Genomic DNA, 25,303 nt, shown 5'->3' with positions numbered 1-25,303 from the left:
TTATAAAGATAGTGAATGGCTTCATTGAAGAAGTGATTGGTGGGCCTTTTCTAGGAAGGTTAGATTTGATTCTTGTTCCCAGTGCTAGAGGTGAAGGCCAGAAAGGAGGGGAGGGGAGTTGCATTATTAAAAGGCACAGCATGGCATCCAGCAGTATAGGGGTCTTGGTTGAGCTAGAAATGGTGAAGGATAATGTGGGGAGTGCTTGGGTGGGTTTTTCTCTCCTACCATCTCACTTACCTGCATGAAGTGCACATCCCACCATCAGCTCAACCTTTTCGAGTTAAGATCCACTCGTGGAATAAAATTTCTCATTTTACCTGTTTTAATCTGGTCGCCAGAGTTTGGATATATGTGCTGATAGCTTTTGCATCTGTTAGCGTCTCCATTAGGTTTTTCTTTTGATCTGATAGTGACTTTATGAAATATATCGTTGAGGTTTTTAAACAATAATGATCAATAACAACAGCTAGCATTTATGAAGTGGCTTAAGTTTTGCAGAGCACTTTACATATATGATCTCATTTGAGCTACACAGTAACCCTTAGAAGTAGGTGCTGTTATCATTCCTGTTTTGCAGATAAAGGTATGTCAAAGATCAGTGATTTGCCCATGAATGTCTGAAGCACAAGCTTGAGATTTATGCTCAGGTTGTCCTGGCTCCAAGTCCAGTGCTTTAACCTTTATGCCACCTACATGCTTAGACCATATGTTTTGGTGTAAAAATCCTACAGGTTTGAGGAAGAGAACTGCCTTTCTTATCAAATGGCAAAATCCATCAAGTCCTGTTATGGAGTTCTGATTTAATTATGCATTTGAGCACAAATCCTCTCAGGCTTTTTCTTTTGTTTGGCCTACCATCACTGTAGGAGCTTTAGCTGATTTTTCATACAGTATAGAATCTATCATTAGTGCAATATGTGTGGGGTGGGCATGTCACACCTGGATTCTTAATTACTGCACTCTGTGGGCTGGCCTGCCTTACACTGGCAAATCTGGGTTCCTAGAGATGGGCCACCACATAGCTACTATCTGAGTCAGTCGGGGTCATAGGGGTCACCCAATTTTCATTTCATTTAAAGAAAACCAGACACTTAAAATAATGACACGTAAGATATTAAACATAATATATTTCCTTAGCGAGAAGGGGAAAGAAGTAATAATAAGACAAGTACTGATGTAATAAAGTAAATGCAAGAATGATCAATATATCACAGTCCGATCAGTCAGTAAACACTGATGAAGCACCTACTATGTGCCAGGCACTGTGCCAAGTTCTAGGGATACAAGGAAAGGAAAAAGTATGCCCGACTTTGAGGAGCTCACAGTCTCAAGGAGGAGACAGCATGCAAACATCTATGTGCCAACAATATAGACAGGGCAAATTAAAGATAATAAACAGATGGAAGGCACTACTAGCATTAAGGGGGAGCAGGAAATGCCCCTCATTACCTGGGATGGAGAGTGGATGCAAACAGAAACCTACTGGGAAAATACATGACTCACCAATCTCTAAGCAAATGAGGAGTCTTCCATAGGAAACCTTGTGTTTTCTTGACCCAACTCTGAGAGGGCTGACTACTCCCCTCCCCCTCTTCCCCCCTTGGTTTCACTCTTCACTGCTCTCAGTGACTTAAATTGGAGCCTCTTGGGATTTAGAGCTTTGCCTTTCACTGATAATAAGGAAGAACAACTGGATCTTTCCAATGAAATCAGCAGTTGGGATTTTGCCTTTTTTTGTGTCCCTAGTGCTTAACACAGTGACTGGCATTTAGTAAGCACATAAGAAATGTTAAATGAGAGAGTGTGTGTGTGTGTGTGTGTGTGTGTGTGTGTGTGTGTGTGATTTTTTTTTTTTTTTGCGGGACAATGGGGGTTAAGTGACTTGCCCAGGGTCACACAGCTAGTAAGTGTCAAGTGTCTGAGGCTGGATTTGAACTCAGGTACTCCTGAATCCAAGGCCGATGCTTTATCCACTGCGCCACCTAGCTGCCCCGTGATTTTTTTAAAATGTTGACTTAATCCTGTCTTAAAAAAAGGTAAATGCAGATGACCTCAGAGAACCCCATAGATTCAGCCATTCTGTAGTCTTCAAAAAGTCCAATTTAATAGTATTTACTCCTGACAAATGTTTCTTTGTTTTCACATTTAATCAGTTGTTACTAAATAAAAGCATACAAACTTAACATCATACAATTTTTTTATATTTTATATTCCAAAGAAGCATTATCCTATGTTCTTTGCACAGTAATTTGAGCCTTTTTATTTGGGCCACAATTCATTTTCTGTTCATGTTGCAAGCAAACTCATTTATTGGAATAGAAAACTGTGTCTTTACATGTAGATTTTTTTTTTATTGTTTAGTTGTTTTTTAGTCACATTCAACTCTTCATAACCCCTTTCAGAGTTTTCTTGGCAAAGATACTGGAGTGGTTTGCCATTTCCTTCTCCAGCTCATTTTACCAATAAGGAAACTGAGACAAACAGGGTATTGATCATAGTAGTTAAGCTTTCATAGTCAGTCCTCATTACATTATTGCTGTTACTGTTTATAATGATCTCCTGGTTCTGTTCACTTCACTTTGTATCAGTTCATATATGTCTTCTCAAGTTTTTTGAAAACTCTCCCCCTCGTCATTTCGTATAGCATAATAGTATTCTGTCACAATCATTTATCACAACTTACTCAGACATTCCCCCACTGATAGACATCCCCTCAATTTCCAATTTTTTACCACTACAAAATGAGCTGCAACAAATATGTTTGTATATATTTCCTTTTTCTTTGATGTCTTTAGGATATAAACCTAGTAGTGGTATTGCTGGATCAAAGGGTATGAACTATCTTGTAGCCCCTTAGGCATAGTTTCAGATCATTCTCCAGAATGGTTGAACCAATTCCTCCAGCATTATATGGTACCTCAGACTTATTTTAATTTGCATTTTGCTAATCAGTAGTGATTTAGAGCACTTTTTTTCATCTGATGTATAGATAGCTTTGATTTCTTCTTCTGAATACTGCCTGTTCAAATCCCTTGACCACTTATCATTTGGGGAATATCTCTTATTTTTATAAATTTGACTCAATCCCCTATATATTTGAAAAATGAAGCCTTTGTCAGAAAAATTTGTTTTAAATTTGTTTATATTGCTTCTTTATCTATGGTACTTTTTATCCTAGTTTCTTTGATTATCTCTTTTAATTAGGTCTATTTTTGCTTTTCCTTTGTCTGAGATTAGTCTGCCTTTTTTACTTCAGGTGAAGCGTGTATATTTTTCTGTTTCAAGTGTATCTAGTAACCAACATATTTTTGGATTCTGGTTTCTCATCCATTCTGCAGTCGACTTCCATTTTATGAGTGGGTTCATCCCATTCACAGTTACACTGTGTATTTCCCTATATCCTATTTTCATCTGTTAATCCTTCTCTCTTTTTATCCTGTCCCTCCTCAAAAGTCCATTTTGCTTCTGAGCAGTCTCTCCTTAATATTTCTTCCCTTTTATCACACCCCACCCTTTCTCTTATGCCCTTCCTCTCCTACTTCCCTGTTGAGTAAGATAAATTTCTCTACCCATTTGAGTGTGTATATATATTCTTCTTTGAACCAAATCTGATGAGAGTGAGGTTCAAGTATTGCTCACCCAACCCCATTTTCCCCTCCACTGTAAAAGGTCTTCCTTCCATACCTATTTTCTGTGAGATAATTTCCCCCATTCTTCTTGTCCCTTTCCCCTTCTCATAAAGCATCCCTCTCTCACCCTTTCATTTTTTTAGATCTTCCCAACATAATCAATTCACACTCATTCCCTCAGTTAGTCTGTTAGACTCCATCTAACTGTCCTAATAATGACAAAATTCTTAAGAGTGATATGTATCATTTTCCCATATAGTAATATAAACTGTTTAACCTTATTGAGTTCTTTATGACTTCTCTTTCATGTTTACCTTTTTATTCTTCTCTTGAATCTTGTGTTTGAATATAATATTTTTTATTTAGCTCCATTATTTTCATCAGGAATGTTTGAAAGTTTCATTAAATATCCATTTCCTCCCCTAAAGAATTGTACTCAGTTTTGCTGGATAGGTTATTCCTGGTTGTAGTCCTAGCTCTTTTGTCTTCCAGAATATCATATTCCAAGCCGTCCACTCCTTTAACATGGAAGCTGCTAAATCTTGTCTGTTCATGACAGTAGTACCATAATATTTCAATGGTTTCTTTCTGCCTACTTTTCTTTGTGACATGAGAACTCTTGAATTTGGTCATGATACTTCTGGAAGTTTTCATTTTGGGATCTCTTTCAGGATGTGATCAATGGATTCTTTCAATGGATCTAAGATATCAGGGTGGTTTTCTTTTATTATTTCTTGAAATATGTTGTCTAGGCTCTTTTATCATGGGTTTTAGGTAGTCCAATAAGTCTTAAATTATCTTTTCTTGATCTGTTTTCCAGGTCAGTTGTTTTTCCTGTGAGATATTTAACATTTTCTTCTATTTTTTCATTCTTTTGATTGTTTTCTTGTTCCTTGGTGTCTCATGCGATCATTAGCTTCCCCTTAGCCAATTCAGATTTTTAAGGAATAATTTTCTTCTGTGAGATTTTGTACCTCCTTTTCCATCTGGCTTTTTTAAAGAAGTTCTTTTCTTTATTGAATTTTTGTACTATTTTACCAAGCTTTTAATTCTCTTTTCACAATTTTCTTACATCGTGCTTATTTCCTTTCACAATTTTTCCTCTACACTCTTTATCTCTTTCTTTAACTCTTCCAGGAATTCTTTTGTTTAGGCTGTATCCATTTTGTCCAATTGGCATTTTTCTTTGATGCTTTGCTTGTAGCCATTTTGATATTATTGTTTTCTGAGTTTGTATCTTGTCTCCCCTGCCACTGTAGTAGCTTTTTATGGTTAGGCCCTTTTTTTGGGGGGGGGGGTCTTTGCTCATTTTTATACCCTATTTCTGGACTTTGAACTTTATGTTAAAATTGGGGTCTGCTCACCTAAAAAGCAAGGAAGACACTGTCCCAAGTGTTAGGCTTTTTCATGCTGCTGGTTTCAAAGCTAGCTCTGGGAGTCTGCAGCAATGCTTCCAGGGTGGTGCGATCCAGGGAGAGGGGGTCATTGCTTCCTGGTCCACATTACACTCTTTACCAAAGAAGGGCCTGGGCTCCCCTGCACAGGTAGTGGTGCTTCTCTCGGCCCTGGAATTGTGACCAGGACCTGCTGTCTTGTGACCAACCACAAGGTCCTGTTCATCCTGGAACTTCATATGGGCAATAGAGCTGTCAATCAGTGCCAGCTGCACCCAGGGCAAGCTCAGGGTCTCTTGCAATCTCTTTCTGAACAGTTGTCCGGCCCTCTTGCTATTTCTGAGCTGAGAGTCACTCACAACGTCTACTGCTGGTATTGCTGCCCCAAGCTGGCCTCCCTCCCAGAGTCACAGACCTATCCTGACAACCTCCTAAGTTGTCGTAGGCTGGAAAAATATCTTGCCCTGACCTTATGTTGGCTCTGCCACTCCACAACTTGATTCAGTGTGTTATTTTAAAGTTGTTTGGAGAAGAATATTGGGAGAGTTCAGCTGGGTTGCTGCCTCTACTCTGCCATCTAAGGATAGATTTCTAAGGTCCCTTCTTGCACCAGCATTCTCTGGTTCTTTGTTTTCTATAAAGTCAACATCTATTTTCCTCACTCCTTTGTTGGGCTCTCTTGGGATCACTGGACTCCTTTTGTCCTGTCTATCTCAGATTATCTGTCCTACTAGGAATTGCCTTTGGCTCTCTCAGCAGCACTAATGCTTTTCCTGGATAATTCCACCTCAGTGCCTGTCTACTTTTGGAATTAACTCTTGTCTTAATAGATAACAGCCAGCCTTTTTCTTCTTCAAGGCAAAGGGCCTGATTACCTGCCCACCAGGTCACACAAGCCAGACCTCTCCAACTGAAACCCAGTGTATTCTTCTCATATTCAGATAACAAAATGATAAAGGGAAATGTTATTTTAAGAATCCTCCCAGAATCAACACCACCCTTGTATTAACAGACTTGTCCTGAGGGTGTACCAATAGAAAAATTCAGTAAGGTTGGGTAAACTGAGGTTGGACAGATTTGTTATTTGTCCTTCTTTCTCGAAGAGAACCATGCTGGTACAGTAGATGCTGGTACAGTAGATAGACAACAGGCTTAATTGGTGGGAGCTTGAGGGGCTGACATAGGAGGCTGCAGGTCTTACCAGAGGCAGTAGGGGTCAGTAGAGACTTCACTCTATACTGCCCAAGAGCCAACTGTAATCTGCTGGGATGGTAGAAAGCCCAGGGAGGGAGAAGACAGTGCTCAGAGATACAGCAGGGGACCAGGCCAAAGAATCAGGAAGCAGACACTTACAAAGGGGATCTGAGGTCAGAGCAGGCAGATGGAATTAGTAATTGACAAGGCCAGGAGAGAGTAAGGAGGCTTACAGGCTAAGAAGCAGGTGGGAGGTCAGAGTCAAGGGAGGTCAACACAGGAAGGGAGACTGGGCTGAAGTCACAGACAAACTGCATTCATCTGTCTACTACAGGAAAGGGAGGGGAGGGGAATTAGAACATTTTGGCAACATCAAGGGGCCTCTCCTTTTATTTTTTAAATTTCTTTCACTTAACAAGAATCTGTTTTCTCTCCTTCCCACCTCCTCCACTTCAATTGAAAAACAACAAAACAAAACCATTGCAAAAACTATGCATAGTCAAAACAAATTCTCAATTTGGCCATGTCCAAAAAATGTGTGCCTCAGTCTGCATCCAAAGTCCATCATCTCTCTGTCAGGTGCAGGTAGCATTCATTCTCATGGGTCTTTTAGAGATGGGCCTACCAGGGACCCTATCCAAAGCAGGAACTCTGTGCCTAGCACCTCATACACTGACTCAAGTGAAATTCGGTTTGGCCGTGCGACCCAATTAAGTTTGTTAAATCATCTTATTTGAGAGCTGGCCTCAGGGCCTGTAAGACCTGGGTCCAGCTCCTACTCTGACATATCCTGACAGTCACTTGGACGTGTCGCTTAAGTTCCAGTGATATGGTAGCTCTCTAAGACTCTCAGTTTATAACTGAAAAGGTAGAGGGGGATTTCCTTAGTTTTGACTTTCCTACACCAATGACATCCTAATTCTAGTCCTCTTCTCATCATCTTGAAATCACATAGCCTATGTAATAATTTTCATATAACCTTCAAACAGTAGGCTTGTTCTTTTTTAAAAACCAGAATTAGGCCTCAATAATTTATCTGCCAAGAGACAAAAAAGGTAAATATCAATTTAAAAGAGTGATATACCTTTGTGGTCATGTTAGCTCAAATTGCGTTAGTTTAATATACCAAAAAAGGCCAAGAAATAGAAGACTTTTTACAGTGTCTGACTTTTTAACCTGAGATTTTATGATTTCCTCTAGACCTTTAAGCACAATTAATTTTAGAAAGCCCAAAAGAGAGAGGGTGGTTAGCAGTAGAACATCTTGGAACAGGCTTGTTTATGGGCCAGCTCCACAAAAAATCTCTTTGAGCTGACAGGTCTGGCCTTCTGTGGCAGTGCTGTTGTCCTGGGCTAAGAAACAAAGGAAATATGAGGTTGTGCTCAGGGTGCGGGAAGTCCTTTGTGGTGTGGTTTGTGATGTCAAGGAGCCTCCATTATATCATAATGTGGGCTGTGGGGTCTGACATAGAATCTAAGAATTGTAACTTGAATATGCTTTCAGGAAACTGCCAGTGTCACACAGGACCTCTAAGAAATGGTTTCCAGTAACTGAACAGGCTTTGCTTATCGAAGGGCACTTTTGCACTGGCCTGTTTCTTACTTTGAGATGCTAGACACTGAGTGATACAGTGGAAAGAACACTGCCTCCAGAGTCAAAGCCCTGGGTTCAAATCCTGCCACTGGTGCTTACTATCATGACCTTGGGCAAGGTACTTACCCTTCCTTTGACTCAGGTACCTTGGAGCGGATGGCCTCTATAAGGTCCCTTCCAGCTCGAAATCTGCAGCATAGACATTGATTAAATGGCACGTTCCCGTTTGGACATTGTAGACACACTCTTCCTTTTGAAACTGTCTCAGGTCTACACCAAGTGGAGTTAACCATCTTTCATTATAACTCAGATTAATGTTGGTACGGCATCCAGAGGATTCAGGGCCTGTGTCATCAAGGGGGTCCAGGGCCTCACCCCCCAAGATTGTTCAATGCTCCTCAAGCCTCCAGTTCACTTAAATGTTGAGTGATAAATATTAAAACTACCTTTACAAAGCAAACTTAGGGAATTTCCAGGAGACCACCTCATTAGGCAGGGTTGTCTAGGCAGCAGTATTTTTACTGAGAGCATCCAGTATCAACTCAATATGGTTCTGTCTTCTATAGAAATACTATTATCTCCATATTTTTTTATTCTCTTCTAGTGGGTTTTTTTGGGAGGGCTAGGATTATTGTTAAGCTTTTCTTCAGTGATTCTCATTGTTGGTAAATGAACTAGAAGTACAGACACAAAGCAAAATTAGTATCACTATCAAGAAAATAATTTGCCTCAGAGAAGCATTTGAAGTACTGTCAGCATGTAAATCAGGGTAGATACATCCGGTGTTCTAACTGTTGAGTTCCATCATTCACTTATATGCCAGGAAAAAATGAGGACAGCACTGTATTAGAAATCCATTAAAACCTCATTAGTCCATGATTTGTGAGCTTTCAAACCAGCTGAGCCTGAGGTTTACCTGTGCTTAGCAAGCTCTTTCTTCATAGAGAGTACAAATTAATAGTGTGACCAAGACCACAGAGGGAATATTGAAAATCCTTGAAGTTAAAACCAGCAATTTTTAAGAATTTTTAAAGCACCATCATTTAGAAAGAAAAAAGATACTCTTATTATAAATCAGTTGTTATGTTCAATAAAAGAAGGCTCTTGAGAACCTTTGCTAGGCAGCAGTTGTTTATAGGATCCCCGATCTTAGCATCATAGGAGCTGAGAGGGAATCTGATGGCTGTCTTGTTCAAACCCTTCATTTAACAGATGAGGAAACTGAGACTCAAGGAGCTTAAGCAGACTGCCCAAGAATACGCAAGCAAGCATCAGAGGCAGAATTAGAATAAACAAGTCAATGGATCAACTTTTTTGATCTAGTTTGATTTGTTACATATGGTAAAAAGTGGTAAATACAAATTTCTTCAGCAGTTCAATTAAGACTTTTCAGTTTGACCTGACCTTACCCCAAAGGTAGAGAAGATTTATTAGGCTTGTTCCATAAAGGTATTATCTTTTCTTCATGTTATGACCATGATTAGGCTCAACTGCTTTGAATTGTGTGAGCATAAGAACACACTCCTGGTAAGTATTAGTGGAGAGATGTTTACCAGTCCCCTGCAGTCTTAAGGGAGACAGTGAGTATGAGAAAAAGATTCTGAATGCACATCTGCAGTATCTTAGGTCCCATCTTTCAAAACCTGATGCTTAGATGTTTTGACTTGTTCATCTGTTGAACATGACAAGGATTATGGTTCTGAGGAAAACAAAAAAAAATATTTCCCATGGTAAGAAACAACTAAGAAGCATATTTTTCATTCTTCAGCACATGCAGGTCCACAAACCTGAACTGATCATGACGTGATTACCATAGTGTCAAAGTAGGGAAGCTTACAGAATGCATTGCAATAGCATGAGTGCTCTGGATTCAGATTATCCTGGAATTGGATACCATGACTTAAAATTTTAAAATATTGCTTAATGGGTAAACATCATTCTTAATAAAAAATAAGCATGCCTGAGAATGTCCACAAAAGTGGGTCCATGATTATCCAATTCAGTTACATTTAGCAAGCATTTATTAAGATTCTCTACTAGGTACTAGAGATTCAATGAAAAAAAGAATTACTCCCTGCCCTCCAAGAACTTCCATTCCACCAGAGAGAATGGTAGAAGCAACATGTTCACAAACAAATAAATTCAGAGTTTTTGCAGAATAATCACAGGGGAGATGAGCAACTATGAGGGCCTCAAAAAAGGTCTTCTGTCAATTGAAAGGAGCTAGTAAATAAGTAACAAGTGACCATAGTACAGGGAAAGGGGATGATGATTCCCCAAACCAGAATGTAAGGAAGGAGTATAGATTGAGGCGGGGGTAGGAAAATGAATGTCCTATATGGGTAAAAACAAGTAGACCAAGTAAGAGGAATATAGAGGACATGCGTGGGAATAATATAAAGTCAGAGATGCACTGTGGTATTATTATAGGAATGTATGTACCACAGAGACTGTCAAAGGACATGTTCAGATCACAAACAACCAGTTGAAAAGTGAAAAAAAAAATAAGTAAATCCATTTATATCAAACATTATATATCAGTATTGATGAACATTTCTTTGCCAGTCATAACCAACAGTGATGCTTTTTTTGAGCTGTTTTTATCTTTATGACTTTTTCTGTAGCATCATATTTAATGTATAAGTTTATATTTTATTGATATTTAGCTGCTTAATTACAGCTTCATTTCTTAGTTATATCCTTTGGTGTAAAATTAGTATAAGCGTAAGCAAATGTGGAATATAATCCAATAACAGTTTTAATTTGTAATTTATGTAAGCCTTGTTTTTAAAAAGTAGGGTACTCAGAAATTAGATACAACAGGAAATTTAGGTTGTTTTGCCATTACATTAAGAAGACTCACCATAAACTTCTATAATCATCCCTAAATCAGCACAGAATTACCTATTTGGGGTATTAGTCTAAAACAAAGCTTCTTAAACTGTGGGTCACAACCCCACATGAGGCTGCATAACTGAACAACAATATTGTGAAAAATTTGGCAGTAAATGTTTTATTTGTATACCTATTTCCCTGGGTCACACAAAAATTTCTCAGGCGAAAAGTGGTCCTGAGTGGAAAAAGTTTAAGCCCTGGTCTAAAATAAAGGGTGACTTTCTTAACTTTTAAAATTTGTTATTCCACCTTCTTTTTATTTAGTAGCAAAATTGACTTGCATTATTATTATAAATGTTGGCCATGTCCCTAAAATAAAACTTTTTTGAAAGAAAACAAATAAGTACTTGCATATATATGGGAAAAGAACAGTGGTTATAGACCACATGTGAATATCATACCGACCAGATTTGGGGGTAGAGGGTAAAGGGGGAAGTATAGACTCTATGGGCTCAATATGGTGTATACTCTTTCTGACTCATGTCAAAAGATACAGGGTCATTTTGCCACTTGGGAAGAGTCCAGCCTTGTAAAGTATCTGCTAACCTAGGATGAAAGTCCATTTTTGCTGAGTGGTAAAAGAATATAAATTTAACTAACTGTGCATTGGCAAGGACTGCGGTGTACATTTTCTGGGCTGTTAAATTTTATTGTATTGGCGTACAAGACTGGTATTGTCTTATACTAAAACCTTTTTCTGAAATGATCTATAAATTCTATGTCCGTATTGTAACATGAGAGGCAATATGGCATAGTGGATAGTCAGAAAGATCTGGATTTTAGTTCTGCCTTTAACAAAGACCAGCTCTATCAACTATGGGTAAGTCATATAACCTCTGAGAGCCTCTGAAACATGCAGATTTTGATTGACAGGCTGGGAGCTAATCTGCATTGGTGGATTTTGACACCAGGATTTCCCCACCAATGAAATCACAGGCCTGGGTTCCCACTCCCATCCCAAGCCACTGTGACAAAAAACATTGTGACACAGAGAATGATCTAAGAAGGCACAGAGTTAAGGTTATTTATTGGTGCATTAATATGGAAGAATATTTCAATAACATCTGGATCATATATATTTAGAATTAACACCTTTGGTGTAGCAAATAAATTGACCTGTAAAAGTTCAGTCTTTATATCTTCCCTTGTCATTCCGTATATGGGTGTTCCATATGGAGAGGGGAGCCTGCACAGTAAGGGTGGAATTCGTTGGGTCAGTTCATTGGACCTGTCAGTCGGTCCAGTTGCTTGGCCTCATGGGCACCAAACAATGAGCTGATAAACTGAATTCCTCACATTTCATCTGGTTGTGCTGGGTCCTAGCTTTACAATCAGTGTCACAGGACTGACTCTACAGAGGTTTAGAATCCGTTTTCACAGAAATGAAAACATTCTGCACTGCAGGCATTATTTTGATTAATTATCTGAGTTAAATGTCTCAGGTGTAATTAGAAAATGGATTCAATTCACTGTGGAACGAAATGGTTAAGAAGAAAAAAAATCAAATGTATTTATCTTCCACTCTTCCTTTCTCCCACACAAGACAACAACGAAGACAGAGTAGGCTGTGTTTTCTTCCCCTGTGGTTCAGAGCATCTGGCTAATTGCTTTTTTTCTCATGACAAGTCAGTGATGGAGCTAAGAGTAGAACCTGGAAATTCTTCCTTTGTCCCCAGAGAACTGCTTCAGAGCCCTGATAGGAGAGGAATCACAGTCTCACAAGAGCCGATGGTCACAGATGGCATTTGTAGTGCGCTTTAAAGTCCTTGCAAAGCTCTGTACATGTGGACTCATCTGAGCCTCACAACCACCTTGGAGCAAGAGTGCTGTTATCACTCCCGATTTACAGATAAGGAAGCTAAGGTAAACAGAGGGTAACTGAACTTTCCCAGGACCCTACAGCTACCAAGTGTCTGTAACTGGATTTGATTCCAAGTCAAATGCTATCTATCTAGAAAGAGGGAGAAACAGCAGGAATGTGTGGATCCTGTTCTACTCAGCTAAAACTTGAGAACAATGATATATATGTGTGTGTGTGTGTGTGTGTGTGTGTGTGTGTGTGTGTGTACGTACCTATAAACACATACATACACAATCATATATACTCTTCTAAGAATTACTATATATGACAAATTATAAAATATAGCCTAATTTTATATAATAGAAGTCAAGAAAGTCAATGGAACGAGTGGTGTCATGCTCACTCAAAAAGATATGTGTCTTAGTCCTAGTTTTGCCACTAACTAGCTGTGTAACTTGAAGCAAGTTACTTCACCTCTGAACCTTTGGTCCCTCCGCTATAAAATGAGAGTATTGAGCTACAGTATCTCTAATCCAGCTCTAAATTTCCTTGGCAATGCAGAGTTAATTAAATTTATATTCTTTTACCACTCATCATGAGTGTGTGTGTGTGTGTGTGTGTGTATTCAGGAGATCTTGTTGTAAAAAACAGCTATTACCAAGTGCTAGAAGCATGTGTAGCACTGTGTGCCTTGAAGGTGGGCCACTCTAAAGAAAGTCCCAGAGGTAGCTGCTCACAGATTGGATAAATAAGGCTGAAATATGGTTTGTGTTGGGGAAGAAGTGAGTGAGTGAAAAAGAGAATTCCTAAGGAAAAAAGTCTCTTGGTAACTGGGAGGAAGATGAGCCCCCATGTCTATAGATGTGACTGCAAGGCCTTCCTCCTTTTGGTTCTGGTGTTTTCCTAGGTTCCAGGGGAGTCCCTGGATTTTGGTGTATGGCCAAGCCCCGGGCGTGCTTTTAGTATTCCAATCTAGCTTGGAAGTTTTGACTTAACAAAAAAGAACTTAAAAGTGTAAATGGAATGAGGAAGAGCAAAACAAATTGAATATAAGGGACTATGACATCAAGAATTCAAAGGAACCTGAAATATGAACCAGGAAAACAATGCATACAATTACTACAGCAAAGTAAAGGGAAAGAATAGTAAGAGGAAACTGAATGCGCCATCATTAGAGTGAGCACACTTGGCCCTAGAAAAAGAGCTGGAGGACCACGAGTGACATACGTGATGTAAGATGCGATCAGTGTCTTAGTTGGTTTTGCCGAACTTTTTTTTTTCCTGTAGTTTTCACTCCATTGTTTGGTTGGAGAAGCACAGAGAATTCTATTGGAAATTAATCATGTGAAAACAAAAGGCATCCATTTAAAAAAACAACCCAGTAAAGTTGTTTACCTGAGGGGCCTTTTTTTTTTCAGCACCTCACACATGCTTCCGTGTTTCCATGGTTCATCAGTGGCATCCGTTTTCATTTACCCTCACTTCTTCACAGCTGCTGAAAGTGGTAATGGCAATAGCTGCTCTCCCCCAGGAGGGAAAGGGAATCTGAATAGGGCATTTTGGTGTCTCAGAGAACCTTGGTGATTAGTCTAGACCCCCTTGAAGAAGTCAGTAGCTGCCTTCATAAGGTGTTCATTTCTTTCATGTGCAGGTCTGGCATCAGCCCATGGAATGATTTCAGATTCAGCCATGAAGCCTGATACTGGTGTTGTAGAAGCTCCTGACCACAGTGCTGAGCTTTTAATGAAAGAACAACTAAAAGCCTTAGTCAAGTCTCTTTGAGTTGTTTCTGGAGCCATAGGACCTCGAGGATTTCTGGGAGGAAGATGTAACAGGAAAGGATAATTTTCTGGACCTTGGGCTTTAGTGAAAGATCCTGGGTCTAAGGCATTTAACAAGTTTGGTGAAGGAAATTATAAGCCTGAACCTTTGAAGCAACAAAATTGTATTCATCAGAACCATACACACTTAATCAGGTCATCTTTCAGAGCACAAGTGAACCAGCTTCTGCCACATATATTTCTACTTATGACTGTGTTGAATTTCTACAAGTTTGTGTAATCCTAATTCAGCCCATGACATCCTAGAATTACTAGTGAGGTCTTCTAAAATATTTTTCATTACTGTCATTTTCCAGCTTTATTTTACGTGGTCTAAATACAATTTGCTTTCAAAAAATCATTGAACTAAGGTTGCTCTCCTCTTCCGTAGACGATTACATTTTAAGGATACTGGGAATTGGGTCCAGGTTCAATAGAACAAAAACCTCTGTAAGTCCTGGATCATTTGTACAAGTTCTTATTCTTCTGTTATTCTGTTGAAACTAAGTAAATAAACTCACTGCTCCACTTCAAAAAGAATGTGAGCCTGGAGGAGACAAGAACATATTATGGGAGTCAGCTGGCTAAAGTTTTCAATTACTTTAGGAAGATCAATGTGACATCTGTGAGTGGACGATGAACTGGAATGCTGACATACTTTACTTGAGGCAGGGAGACCAACCAACAGGCTATTGCAGCAGTCCATGCATGAGGTATTGGGGGCCTGCACAAACATGGTGACAGGGTCAGGGGAAGGAGACAAATACAAGAGATATTACAAAGGTAGAAATGATAGGACTTGGCAACTGATTGAATATAGGGGTGAGAGAGCTGAAAATAAGAGACCAAAGTTGCAAGCCTGGATAAGTGGAAGAATGTTGGTACTCTTGGCAGTAAGAGAGAAGTTGGGAAGAGGGAAGGGTTTGGAGGAAAGGAAAACAAGTTCAGTTTCAGACATTTTGAGGTTCAAGATGACCAGTAGACACACAGATACCCTCATGTACAGACACACATGGACACATCTTCTCAAAGAGGAAACATTAGCTCAGTATTATTTTCCAACAAGACATTTCCATAAGGTTTCCTCTGTGTGTTCTGACTCCCTTTTAAAGTTAGTAAGAGTTTTAATAATAGAAAGCAAAATTACAAAGAAGAAGAACTTAGCCCAGGGATTGTACAGGATTCAGGGTTTATGTGTAGGTAACCAAAATGAAATGGAGAGCAAGATTTTTCTTTGTCATCTGCTCAGTGTCATTTCTATAATCCTCTGGGGGTTTCAGGGTCTTCAGAAGACCTCCTTAGTAGATTATTTTTCCAGATTTACTCTAATAATTACACTTTTCCCTACTATATATTATCTGGATGGACAGAGTTAAGACCCTGAAATGAAACATTTGTCATGAAAACAAATAGAACAAAAAAATAATGGTCAGAGATTGGTTTTCCCTTTATAGATTTATTTTCTTTCTTTCTTTCTTTTTTTTTTTAGTAAGGCAATTGGGGTTAAAGTGACTTGCCCAGGGTCACACAGCTAGTAAGTGTTAAGTGTCTGAGGCCGGATTTGAACTCAGGTACTCCTGAATCCGGGGCCGGTGCTCTATCCACTGCGCCATCTAGCTGCCCCTATAGATTTATTTTCAGTAAATTCCTTTAAAATATCTCATGGAATTGCACTAAAATTTACAGTTAGCAAGATTACTAGTTTATACACTGCAATTTTACCTTTTCTTCCTCAAGATCTTTCTTAAGTTTTTTTCAAATTACATAAAGTAATTTTTATGCTTGCTTTATTGGTTACAAATGACTGGATTTTGCACTGAAACAGGTCTGGGGGAAGAAGGAGAGTGTGGTATAATAGAAAGAGCTGTGGACTTGGACCTAGGTTTACAACCTGATTCTGCTAATTACTTAAGCCTCTCTGAGCCTCAGTTTCCTCATTTATAGAATGGGGATAATATCTACCTCACAGGAGTCAAGTGAAAAGAAAGTAAGATCATGTATTTAGAACATTTTATAATAACAAGGTGCCATTATGCAAATGAGTTATTCTTGTTGTACCTACTTGCTAATCTTGGAAAGTTGTAATCTTTCAGCCTGGTGACTTTTCCTTATTTATATGAAAAATCAAGACAATGGTGATTTCTTTAGCCTTTTAAAGTTTACAAAGCATTTTACAAATGCTATTTCATTTTATCTTCACAATGTCTGGGTAAGGTATATGCCATTATGCTCCTTGTCTCATTGATGAGCAAACAGACATATCAATGCTAAGTGACCTGGCCAGGGTTGTATAGTTAATGAGTCAGGTCTTTGTAATCCCAAATCCAGCACTCTTATCTACTACATCACCTCCCTGCCTCACAATAACATTGGATGTGGCTATATCATTTATAAGGGGTCCTTTGGAATGTTTCTAATAGGAAATATTTAATGAATGATGAAAATGTTTAGAGACTTGGAGCTTTCTGAGAGGTCAGTCCTCACTGCTAGAAATTATAAATCCTCTTAATGGAATGGAAATCTTTTCTATGTAATCAAGATAACATGAAATTAGCCCTATTAAAGAACAATGAACATATCACTAAACTTTGATTTTGCTTCCTAGGTGGCTCTGCATGCTTGTGGAGTGGCCACAGACATGGTAATTGAGCACTGCACCAAGGCTCAGGCAGCCTTCGTTACATGCCCTTGCTGTTATGGTTTCATTCAGAACACCTTGAAGTTTACATTTCCACGAAGGTAAAATCAGGAGTCCAAAGTCAAATAAAAGCCTGGGGCTCTTTTATTCATTCATTCATCTATCTAATCTAATCTATCTATCTATCTGAAGCTATATCTCATATTGAGGAACGGGGATTTAATTTGCTGGAAGTCATTCCTATTTGAATCTAGAGCCAAAAATAATTGGCAGCCAGTTATTCATTAATCATCTTTGTCCCTCCCTAAAAAGAAAAAAAAAATTAAAATACCAGCACAGTGGAAGTCAAAGTGGTTCTTTCATTGTTATTTGATTTGATATGTGTTGTACTTGAAAAGGTATAATTAAAAACGCTTAGACATATACCTCAAACCAAGAGCTAGTATTATTTGTAAACAGATAAACATCAGAAGCTTTCCCAGTATGATTAAAGATAAAATGGAGGGGCAGCTAGATGGCGCAGTGGATAGAGCACCGGCCCTGGAGTCAGGAGTACCTGAGTTCAAATCCGACCTCAGACACTTAATACTTACTAGCTGTGTGACCCTGGGCAAGTCACTTAACCCCAATTGCCTCACTAAAAAAAAAAAAAAAGATACAATGGAGATGCCCACTGTCACTCTTATTTGACTTAGAGCTAGTTAGAAATGCCAAATGCTAGCTATATAACAATAAGACAAGACAAAATAATTAAAGAAATAAGGACAGGCAAAGAGGAAGCAATATTATTTCCATTTGAAGATATCATGTGGTTGCTATCTAGCTCCCAATAGGGAGGTGAAAGCTTCAGGGTGCAGATTTAAACAAATATTCTGAATATGACCAGTGCCAAAATTTGTTTTGCTTGACTATCCATACCTGTTAAAAGTACTTTTTTGTATTTTTATGGGTTTTTCTCCCAGTGGGGAATGCAGGGGAAGGTAAAAGGAAAAGAAAGTAGATTTTGTTCATTGAAAAATTTTAAATTTAAAATATTATGGTGGTATTAGGATTAATCTAAGAAACATTAGAGAAACAAAGAAAAATTAAAAAAAATATTGTAGTAAAATAGCAAGATACAAATTATCACCCCACAAAACCATCAGTTTCAGTAGAATAAGCCAGGTGAAAAATGTGTCCCAAAAATTGTTCTTTATAATACTATTAAAATCCAGGAGGAAGAGATAGGAAGGGAAATTCCATTTAAGATTTGGGACTTGACTTACCAAGACACTCAACAGGACCAACTAAATAATTGGAGTATTCATTGTTCATGGTTAGGCTATACCAATGTAGTCAATATTATAATACTATTAAAACTATTATACAAATTTAGTGCTATACCAGAAAAATTGTCAAAAGGATACTTTCCAGAATTAAAGAAAATAATAATAATAATTCATTTGAATCACCAAAAGGTCAAGAAGATCAATGGAGAAAAAGTCGAAAGATGAGAGAGTTGGCATTGTCAGATTTCAAACCAAAATACAAGGTTGTGATTATTATCTGATACTGGTTTTAAAAAATAGAAAATTAGATAAATGGAGTAGATTAGAACATCTAGAAACAAATATTCCCAGCAGACATTTAAAAACAGGAGCACCAACTACTGGGAAAAGGATTCTTTATTTAGCAATAACTGAATAGAAATCTGGAAAGGAAAGTGATAAAAAAAACAGGTCTGTATCAGCATCTTGCACCTTCTATCACAAATGCCAAATGGAAAAATTCTCTCAATATAAATTCACACCACAAAAAAAGAGAATGACAAGCAAAGTACATAACCAGGAGGAGATCTTTTTTTCTTTATTTTGTTTTTAGTCCAGACCTGATTCCTAATGTAGAAACTTTCTCTATTGATTGAAGATTGGCAGTTGATCTGTAACTTAAAGCTTCTAGTTTCCTATGATACTGAGGGTTAAAGTGACCTGCCCACAGTCACACAGATCAAAAAAGAAAAAAATCAACTGCTCTAATTATATAAAATTACTAAGTTTTTTTCCCAGATGAAATCAGTGCAGTTAGAATCAAAAGAAAAAAAGGAGATCAGAAGTTTGCATTAAAGGTGTCTAAGAAAAGTCTGACTTGCAAAATCTTTAAGGAGTTATCTTATATAGTGTTTCTGAGGGTTTTTAAAGGGTTTTTAAAAATCTTATTATATACCACATTGATTCAATCTCTTTAGATCATGAACTTGGATTTGGATTGAATCATGAACTTATCAGAATTGATCATACACTTGGCTTAAGACACTTAGTGGCTGTGTGACCAACCCTAGGCAAATTATTCAACTTCTGATTGCCACAGTTCTCATCTGTAAAATGGGGATAATAATAACCCCTATCTCCCAGGCTGTTGTGATGATCTCAAGAAATAATATTTGTAAAGCACTTAGCACAAGGACAGGCACACAGTAGGTGCTAGTTAAATGTCAGCTGGTGGTGGTGGTAGTGGTAGCAGCAGCAGCAACAGCAGCAGCAGTAGTAGTAGTAGTAGTAGTAGTAGTAGTAGTATCCTTTAGTTTTGCCAGAACAGAGCTAAATGTGACTTATATTTGACCAGAGCTTTGTTATGTCTCCATGTTGACTCTATGTCATTTTATATCTTGTTCTCTTGGCACTACTTTCTACGCCCTACAGCACAAGATTTAAAGTCAGTATCAGTAAATTAATATTTAAAGAATATGAACAAAGTTTTGTTTTGTTTTGGGTTTTGGTTTGTTTTTATTTTTTTTTATTTTTTAGTGAGGCAATTGGGGTTAAGTGACTTGCCCAGGGTCACACAGCCAGTAAGTGTTAAGTGTCTGAGGCTGATTGGAGAAAGAGGAGGAGGGAGGGAGGGAGGCTGGGAGGGGAAGGCCCTCAGTGTTTCTTGCCAGAAACAAGCAGTGGTAGTAGTACTCTGCTGGAAGGATTGGTGAATCTGAAGAATTTAGACTAACATGGAAAGATCCATCTGATGTGCTTTAGGGTGTAGAAAGTAGTGCCAAGAGAACAAGATATAAAATGACAACATAAATAGAGTCAACATGGAGACGGAACAAAACTCTGGTCAGATACAAGTCACATTTAGCTCTGTTCTATCAAAATAAAGGAGAAGGAGGAGGAGAAAGGGGAGGGGGAGAGGGAATGGGAGGAGGGGGAAGGAGAGGATGATAGCTGATATTTAATTAGTGCCTACTGTGTGCCTGTCCTTGCACTAAGTGCTTTACAGACATTATCTCATGTGATCATCACAGCAGCCTGGGAAATAGGAGCTATTACTATCTCCTTTTATAGATGAGAAAACTGTGGCAATCAGAAGTTGAATAACTTGCCTAGGGTCGGTCACAAAGCCGGTAAGTGTCTTCAGCCAGGTGCTTACTGGTCCCAAATCCAAGTTCATGATCTAAAGAGATTGAATCAGTGTGGTATATAATAAGAATTTTTTAAAACGCTTACTAAATAAAATCACTCATAAATACTATACAAACTAAAACTCAGCAAGGATATATAGGGATAGTTCTCCAAGTTCCAGCCTATCAGGCTGCAGTAATAAGAGCCACCTCTGAAGTAATAAAGGACTTATCAAAAATAAATATTAAAGAAAATAAAGCTACGATGATAACTTCTGCCTGTGAGACATGTGTATATGTATATAACACATATATATGATGCATATGCCACATTTACCTTTATCGATTAATGTATAATGGCCAGTTATAAATTTTTCAGAGGCTTCAAGAATTACTACATTTACTTTTGGGTTTTTTGTTGTTGTTGTTGTTGTTTTACCAATTTATGACAGAGCAAAACTGTCCTGATATTTTCAATTTCCTTCTTCCCTGCATAATAAGTAAATTCTGTTCCCTGTGCACATGGAGAAGGGGGAATCTTTTCTAATAGACCTCAGATATTTTTTCCCCTAGAACCTCAGCGGAATCGTGGATGATTACCCGCATTAGAATTTCTGCATCTCTGAAGGAGACACAGAAAGATGATTTAGTGGCCCTGAGGTCAAGGCTCAAGTGACTTTTCAAGATATCTGGGAAAAAGCCAGGGCTTATTCCTGACTCACCTTCCAATCCAAAGAGCCAGTTTGTAAAGTACTCTGATCCCAAACTGAGAAGAAATCTCCCTAATTCATCTCCTCCTACCCACCCTTAACCCCGGCAGACACACACATGCATGGGAACACACACACAGCTGGCCAGAGAATCAAGGAGAAACCTAATTTCAAATCCTGCCTCTGACACTCTACAGGTCAGCTATGTGACCCTGGCAAAAGCCCTTTAGTTTGCTCATCAGCCAGAGGGTACCATAATACACTGTCGAAAGTGTTTTGTAACCTTATATCACAATATAACTTTGATCTATAATTTTTTAGACCAAAATATGACAGTTTGGTAAATCTGTCCTGTGATTCAGCAAACTAAAGTCAACCACAAAAGCACAATCTTGAGGATGTGTGACATTTTCTTTAAAAAATCTTAAAGGGAACCTCGAGGTTATCAGAGCCCTCTCATTTGACAGATGACTAAACTAAGGCCTAAACACGCCCAAAAGACCCCCAAATGGGGTCATTCGTTTGAAGAGTTGGACAGCACTGGATTGACTGAACAACAAAACTTCATGAATCCAAACCTAGCTGCCCGATTGCATACTGATAGTAAGCAGTACCAGGATTCAAAACCAGGGCCTCTGACAGCAAATACAACACATTTTCACTGAACCTTGTATAATCCTAATAAATCAACAAGTTATAAAATAGCCTTTTTCTCTTAATTTCTCATGTTTGATCTAAAAGTCACCAACAGCACATCTCTACAGGGAAGAAGAGAATTAGAGACAAATAAAATCATATTTTAATGATAAAAGCATTTATGGTTTCATTTTCTCTTAAATACAGCGCATAATTATAAATAAATGTATATTTTAAAGCCTCTCAGGAAATTTATAACCACCCTGTTAGCATCTACATACACATGGATAATTACGTATTCTCTAGTGATCAGTCTGTTCTTTTGCACATTAAAGGTAGTACTCAGCAGAGCTTTCTAAAACTGGTCACTAAAATTTCTGCTCCTATTCCCTTAGAGTGTTTTAGTTTCAATGCATACAAGAGAGAGAGTCCTATCATTTTCAGGAGAATCATGCTAAAGATCACATTTGCTTAGAAAATGCATAAATAAACACTATTGTACCCTTGAGCAGGCGGGGTGGGGGTGGGGAGGGGGGAAGCCCTTGATCTCCCACCAAAATTACCAAGTAAGTTAACAAGAGGATTAGTGCTTAGGATGTCTGCCTGAATTGCTGGCCTGGAGCTGTGGCTTCTTGAACTGGTGCATAGTGAAAATTTAAAGCCATTTTTTAAAATTATCGTAGTTCTTTTAAAAAACATAAACACCTATGAAAGAAATAAAACAAAGACAATGCACAAAAGAAATACATTAAAATGAGTCAGATACTTAGCCCCTCTAGAGAAGATGATTCTAACAACTAGATTTTCTCATGTAAACTGTTGAGATAAAAGCAGTTATTTCTTTGTAATTTAACCATCTAAAACTTTGTTAATTAGCATTTTCTGTTATTATTTAAAGTGATGACTGATTACTTTTTCTGTTTCAGTGAACCGTTCAAGGAAGTTTTATCTTACAAGGTAATAAATAATCCAAGAATACATCATATTTCTTTTCTATAACTTTATGTTTTCCCCTATCAGGTTTGTAGTGGAGTGGATAATTTCTTTTTAGGTTTTAATTATGAACAGCTTAATGTGCTAATGTTTTGGTGATATAAAAAATGCAAAATGTTGGACTATTACATAGCAAATTTGAGTCGTGAAAATCTGATTCAAAATCACAATTAACAAGTATATCAGTGTAACCGTGACACTGGTTGCTGCTTTAGACATTAAATTGCTATTCTTTGCACATTTCTTCTTTTCTTGTCTTTCCCCCCATTCCTGAAATGCCCAGCCTCCCCACCTTCACCTCTTAGAAATCCTTGTTTCTTTCAAAGATCGGTTCAGGTGCCTCCTTGGGGAGTCCTTTGCTGCTCTCCCTAGCTGATAGCATCCCCCCATTACTTTTTTTTGTTTGTTTGTTTTTTAGTGAGGGTCACACAGGTAGTAAGTGTTAAGTGTCTGAGGCCGGATTTGAACTCAGGTACTCCTGACTCCAGGGCCGGTGCTCTATCCACTGCGCCACCTAGCTGCCCCCCCATTACTTTTTATCTATTTTGTGCTTATTTTATATGAATTTTGTTTACACACAGGTTGCTTCCCCCAAGAGAATGTGAGCTCCTGGAAGACAATGACTGTTTCTCTCTTTGTGTCTCCAGCACAGTCCTTACCACTTAGTAGGCACTTAATTGATGCTTACTGATGATGGATAGAACATAAGATTACTTTGCCATTATCACTCTTTATTAATCACTTCAGTGATATAATTTATTTTTTATTTAACTTATTATTGGATTTATGGCACAGTCAAATAGATGGTATCATAAGGCAGTGATGAAATCACCTACTTTTTAAAAAGCAATTTCTTGTGATCCTTTGAGATTTTCCTTTATTAATTTTACTGCAAAATCATAATTAAACTGGGAGGGTTAGTCTAGATCTGTGGTGTCAAACTCAGATTCCTGCTGACCGCAGAATGATTCAGAAAACCACATGATCTGCATTCTGTTGTGTTCTTATTTGTTTTGTGAAATGTCTCCCAGTCCCGTTGTGATCTGATTTAGACCCTGCTTTGGAATGTTGTGGCCACCTGTGGCCAAATGGTTGTCACCTCTGGGCTAGGTGACCTCTGAGGTCCCTCCCAGTGAAAGGTCTCTCCTATTATGCATGTAGATTTAAAACTCACTTTTTCAATAGAAACTTTTAGTGTTTGTTGTGTCTTAACATTTTTATATTTGAATGTTAACTGTCCCTCACATCTTTGTGTCTTCTTTAAGAACCTCTGTGCTTTCTCCATTACATCAGTAATCAAAACATTGAACAGGGTAGATCTCTCATACACTTCAGTAGACAGCTCTCTCCAAGTCAATATGGATCCATTAAAGTCAGTCAGTCATTCAGTAAGCATTTATGAAGCACCTCTTGTTTGCCATAAAATGTGTTATGGGGATACAAAAAGAGGTCATCAAAGCTCTGAAGGAGCTCACAGTCTGATGGAGAGACAACATGGAGACAACTGTTCAAATGTATGTACAGGATAAGTCAGAGATAATAAACAGAGAGAAGCAATGAGCATTAAGGAGGATTGGGGACAGGCTTCTCAGAGAAAGCAGGATTGAATCTGACACATGGAAGAAGCCAGGGGATAGAGATGTGAGGGCATTGTAGGCCTTGGGGACTAGCCCTGGGTCTGCTCTCAGGATCACATTACAGAATTTCCATGAAGGACCACTAAAGGCACAGTCACTTCAGTTACCCATCTGTGACCTTATTATGTAGGTGGCCCTCTGATGGTACAGTTCACATCCCCTCTTGCTTTTCCTGTGTGACTATATTTTTTAAGTCCTCCAAGAGATCTGTCCAAAGTGCTGGACACTGGCCTCCTTGCTGACTCCTGACACTAAAGGCATTTTCACGAGTTTTCCAGACTAGTTATCCCCCTCCTGTTCTCAGGACATCTTGTTCTCAGACATCCCAACTGATGCTCATATGGCATGATCTGAATGGCCTCTTGAACTCTTCAGTTTGACATGATTTTTCTAAAATACAGCATGCCTATGTGAATCATCAGGAATCCAAAGGTAGTCTGGTAAAGTCAGAATTCCCCAGCCTCAGCCTTAATATAGCCCAAGATCACAATAGTAGTAGCTTTCTTAACTATCCTATCATGCTATCATAACGGTCACACATCTCATTGAGCCATATTGAGCTCCCAGAACTTTTTCAGTAAAACTGTTTTTATATGTTCCCCACCTTGTATTTGTAAAGGTGATTTTTTTGAACTCACATGTATTTGTCACTATTAAATTTCATCTTAGGTTCAGCTTGATGTTTAAGGCCTCAAGATTTTTTTTAATCTTTCAGTGTGCTAACTATCCCTCCCACCTTTGTGTAATCTGTAAATGTGGCAAGCATAGTATCTATGCTTTTATAGAAATCATTGACTAAGAAAAGTTACATACCATAGATTCAAGCTCAGATTATCTCTAAGAGACTGGAGACCAAGGCTTCCATCAGTTGCTTACCTCTTGCCATTCAAATAGCTCCAAAGCCATCTAAATGAACAGTCATCTGGCTCAAAATTGTCTGAATTTTCTACATGACAATGATGAAATATATTGTCATGTTTTTCTGAG

At 38.3% G+C, this 25,303-nt stretch overlaps 1 protein-coding gene across 3 annotated transcripts in view; it reads left to right on the top strand.

Annotated features, from left to right (window-relative positions):
- Positions 1–25,303, top strand: part of GSTCD (glutathione S-transferase C-terminal domain containing) — a 185,534-nt gene that overhangs the window by 148,156 nt on the left and 12,075 nt on the right. For all 3 annotated transcript variants that reach the window (XM_043971200.1, XM_043971201.1, XM_043971203.1), the window contains 2 exons: positions 16,935–17,068; positions 22,613–22,643. In XM_043971200.1, coding sequence (XP_043827135.1) covers positions 16,935–17,068; positions 22,613–22,643 — 165 coding nt within the window. The remainder of the gene's footprint in view (positions 1–16,934; positions 17,069–22,612; positions 22,644–25,303) is intronic.

Source organism: Dromiciops gliroides, chromosome 6, assembly GCF_019393635.1.
Source record: "Dromiciops gliroides isolate mDroGli1 chromosome 6, mDroGli1.pri, whole genome shotgun sequence".
Lineage (NCBI taxonomy): Eukaryota > Metazoa > Chordata > Mammalia > Microbiotheria > Microbiotheriidae > Dromiciops > Dromiciops gliroides.
This window is presented reverse-complemented; position numbering and strand designations above follow the sequence as displayed.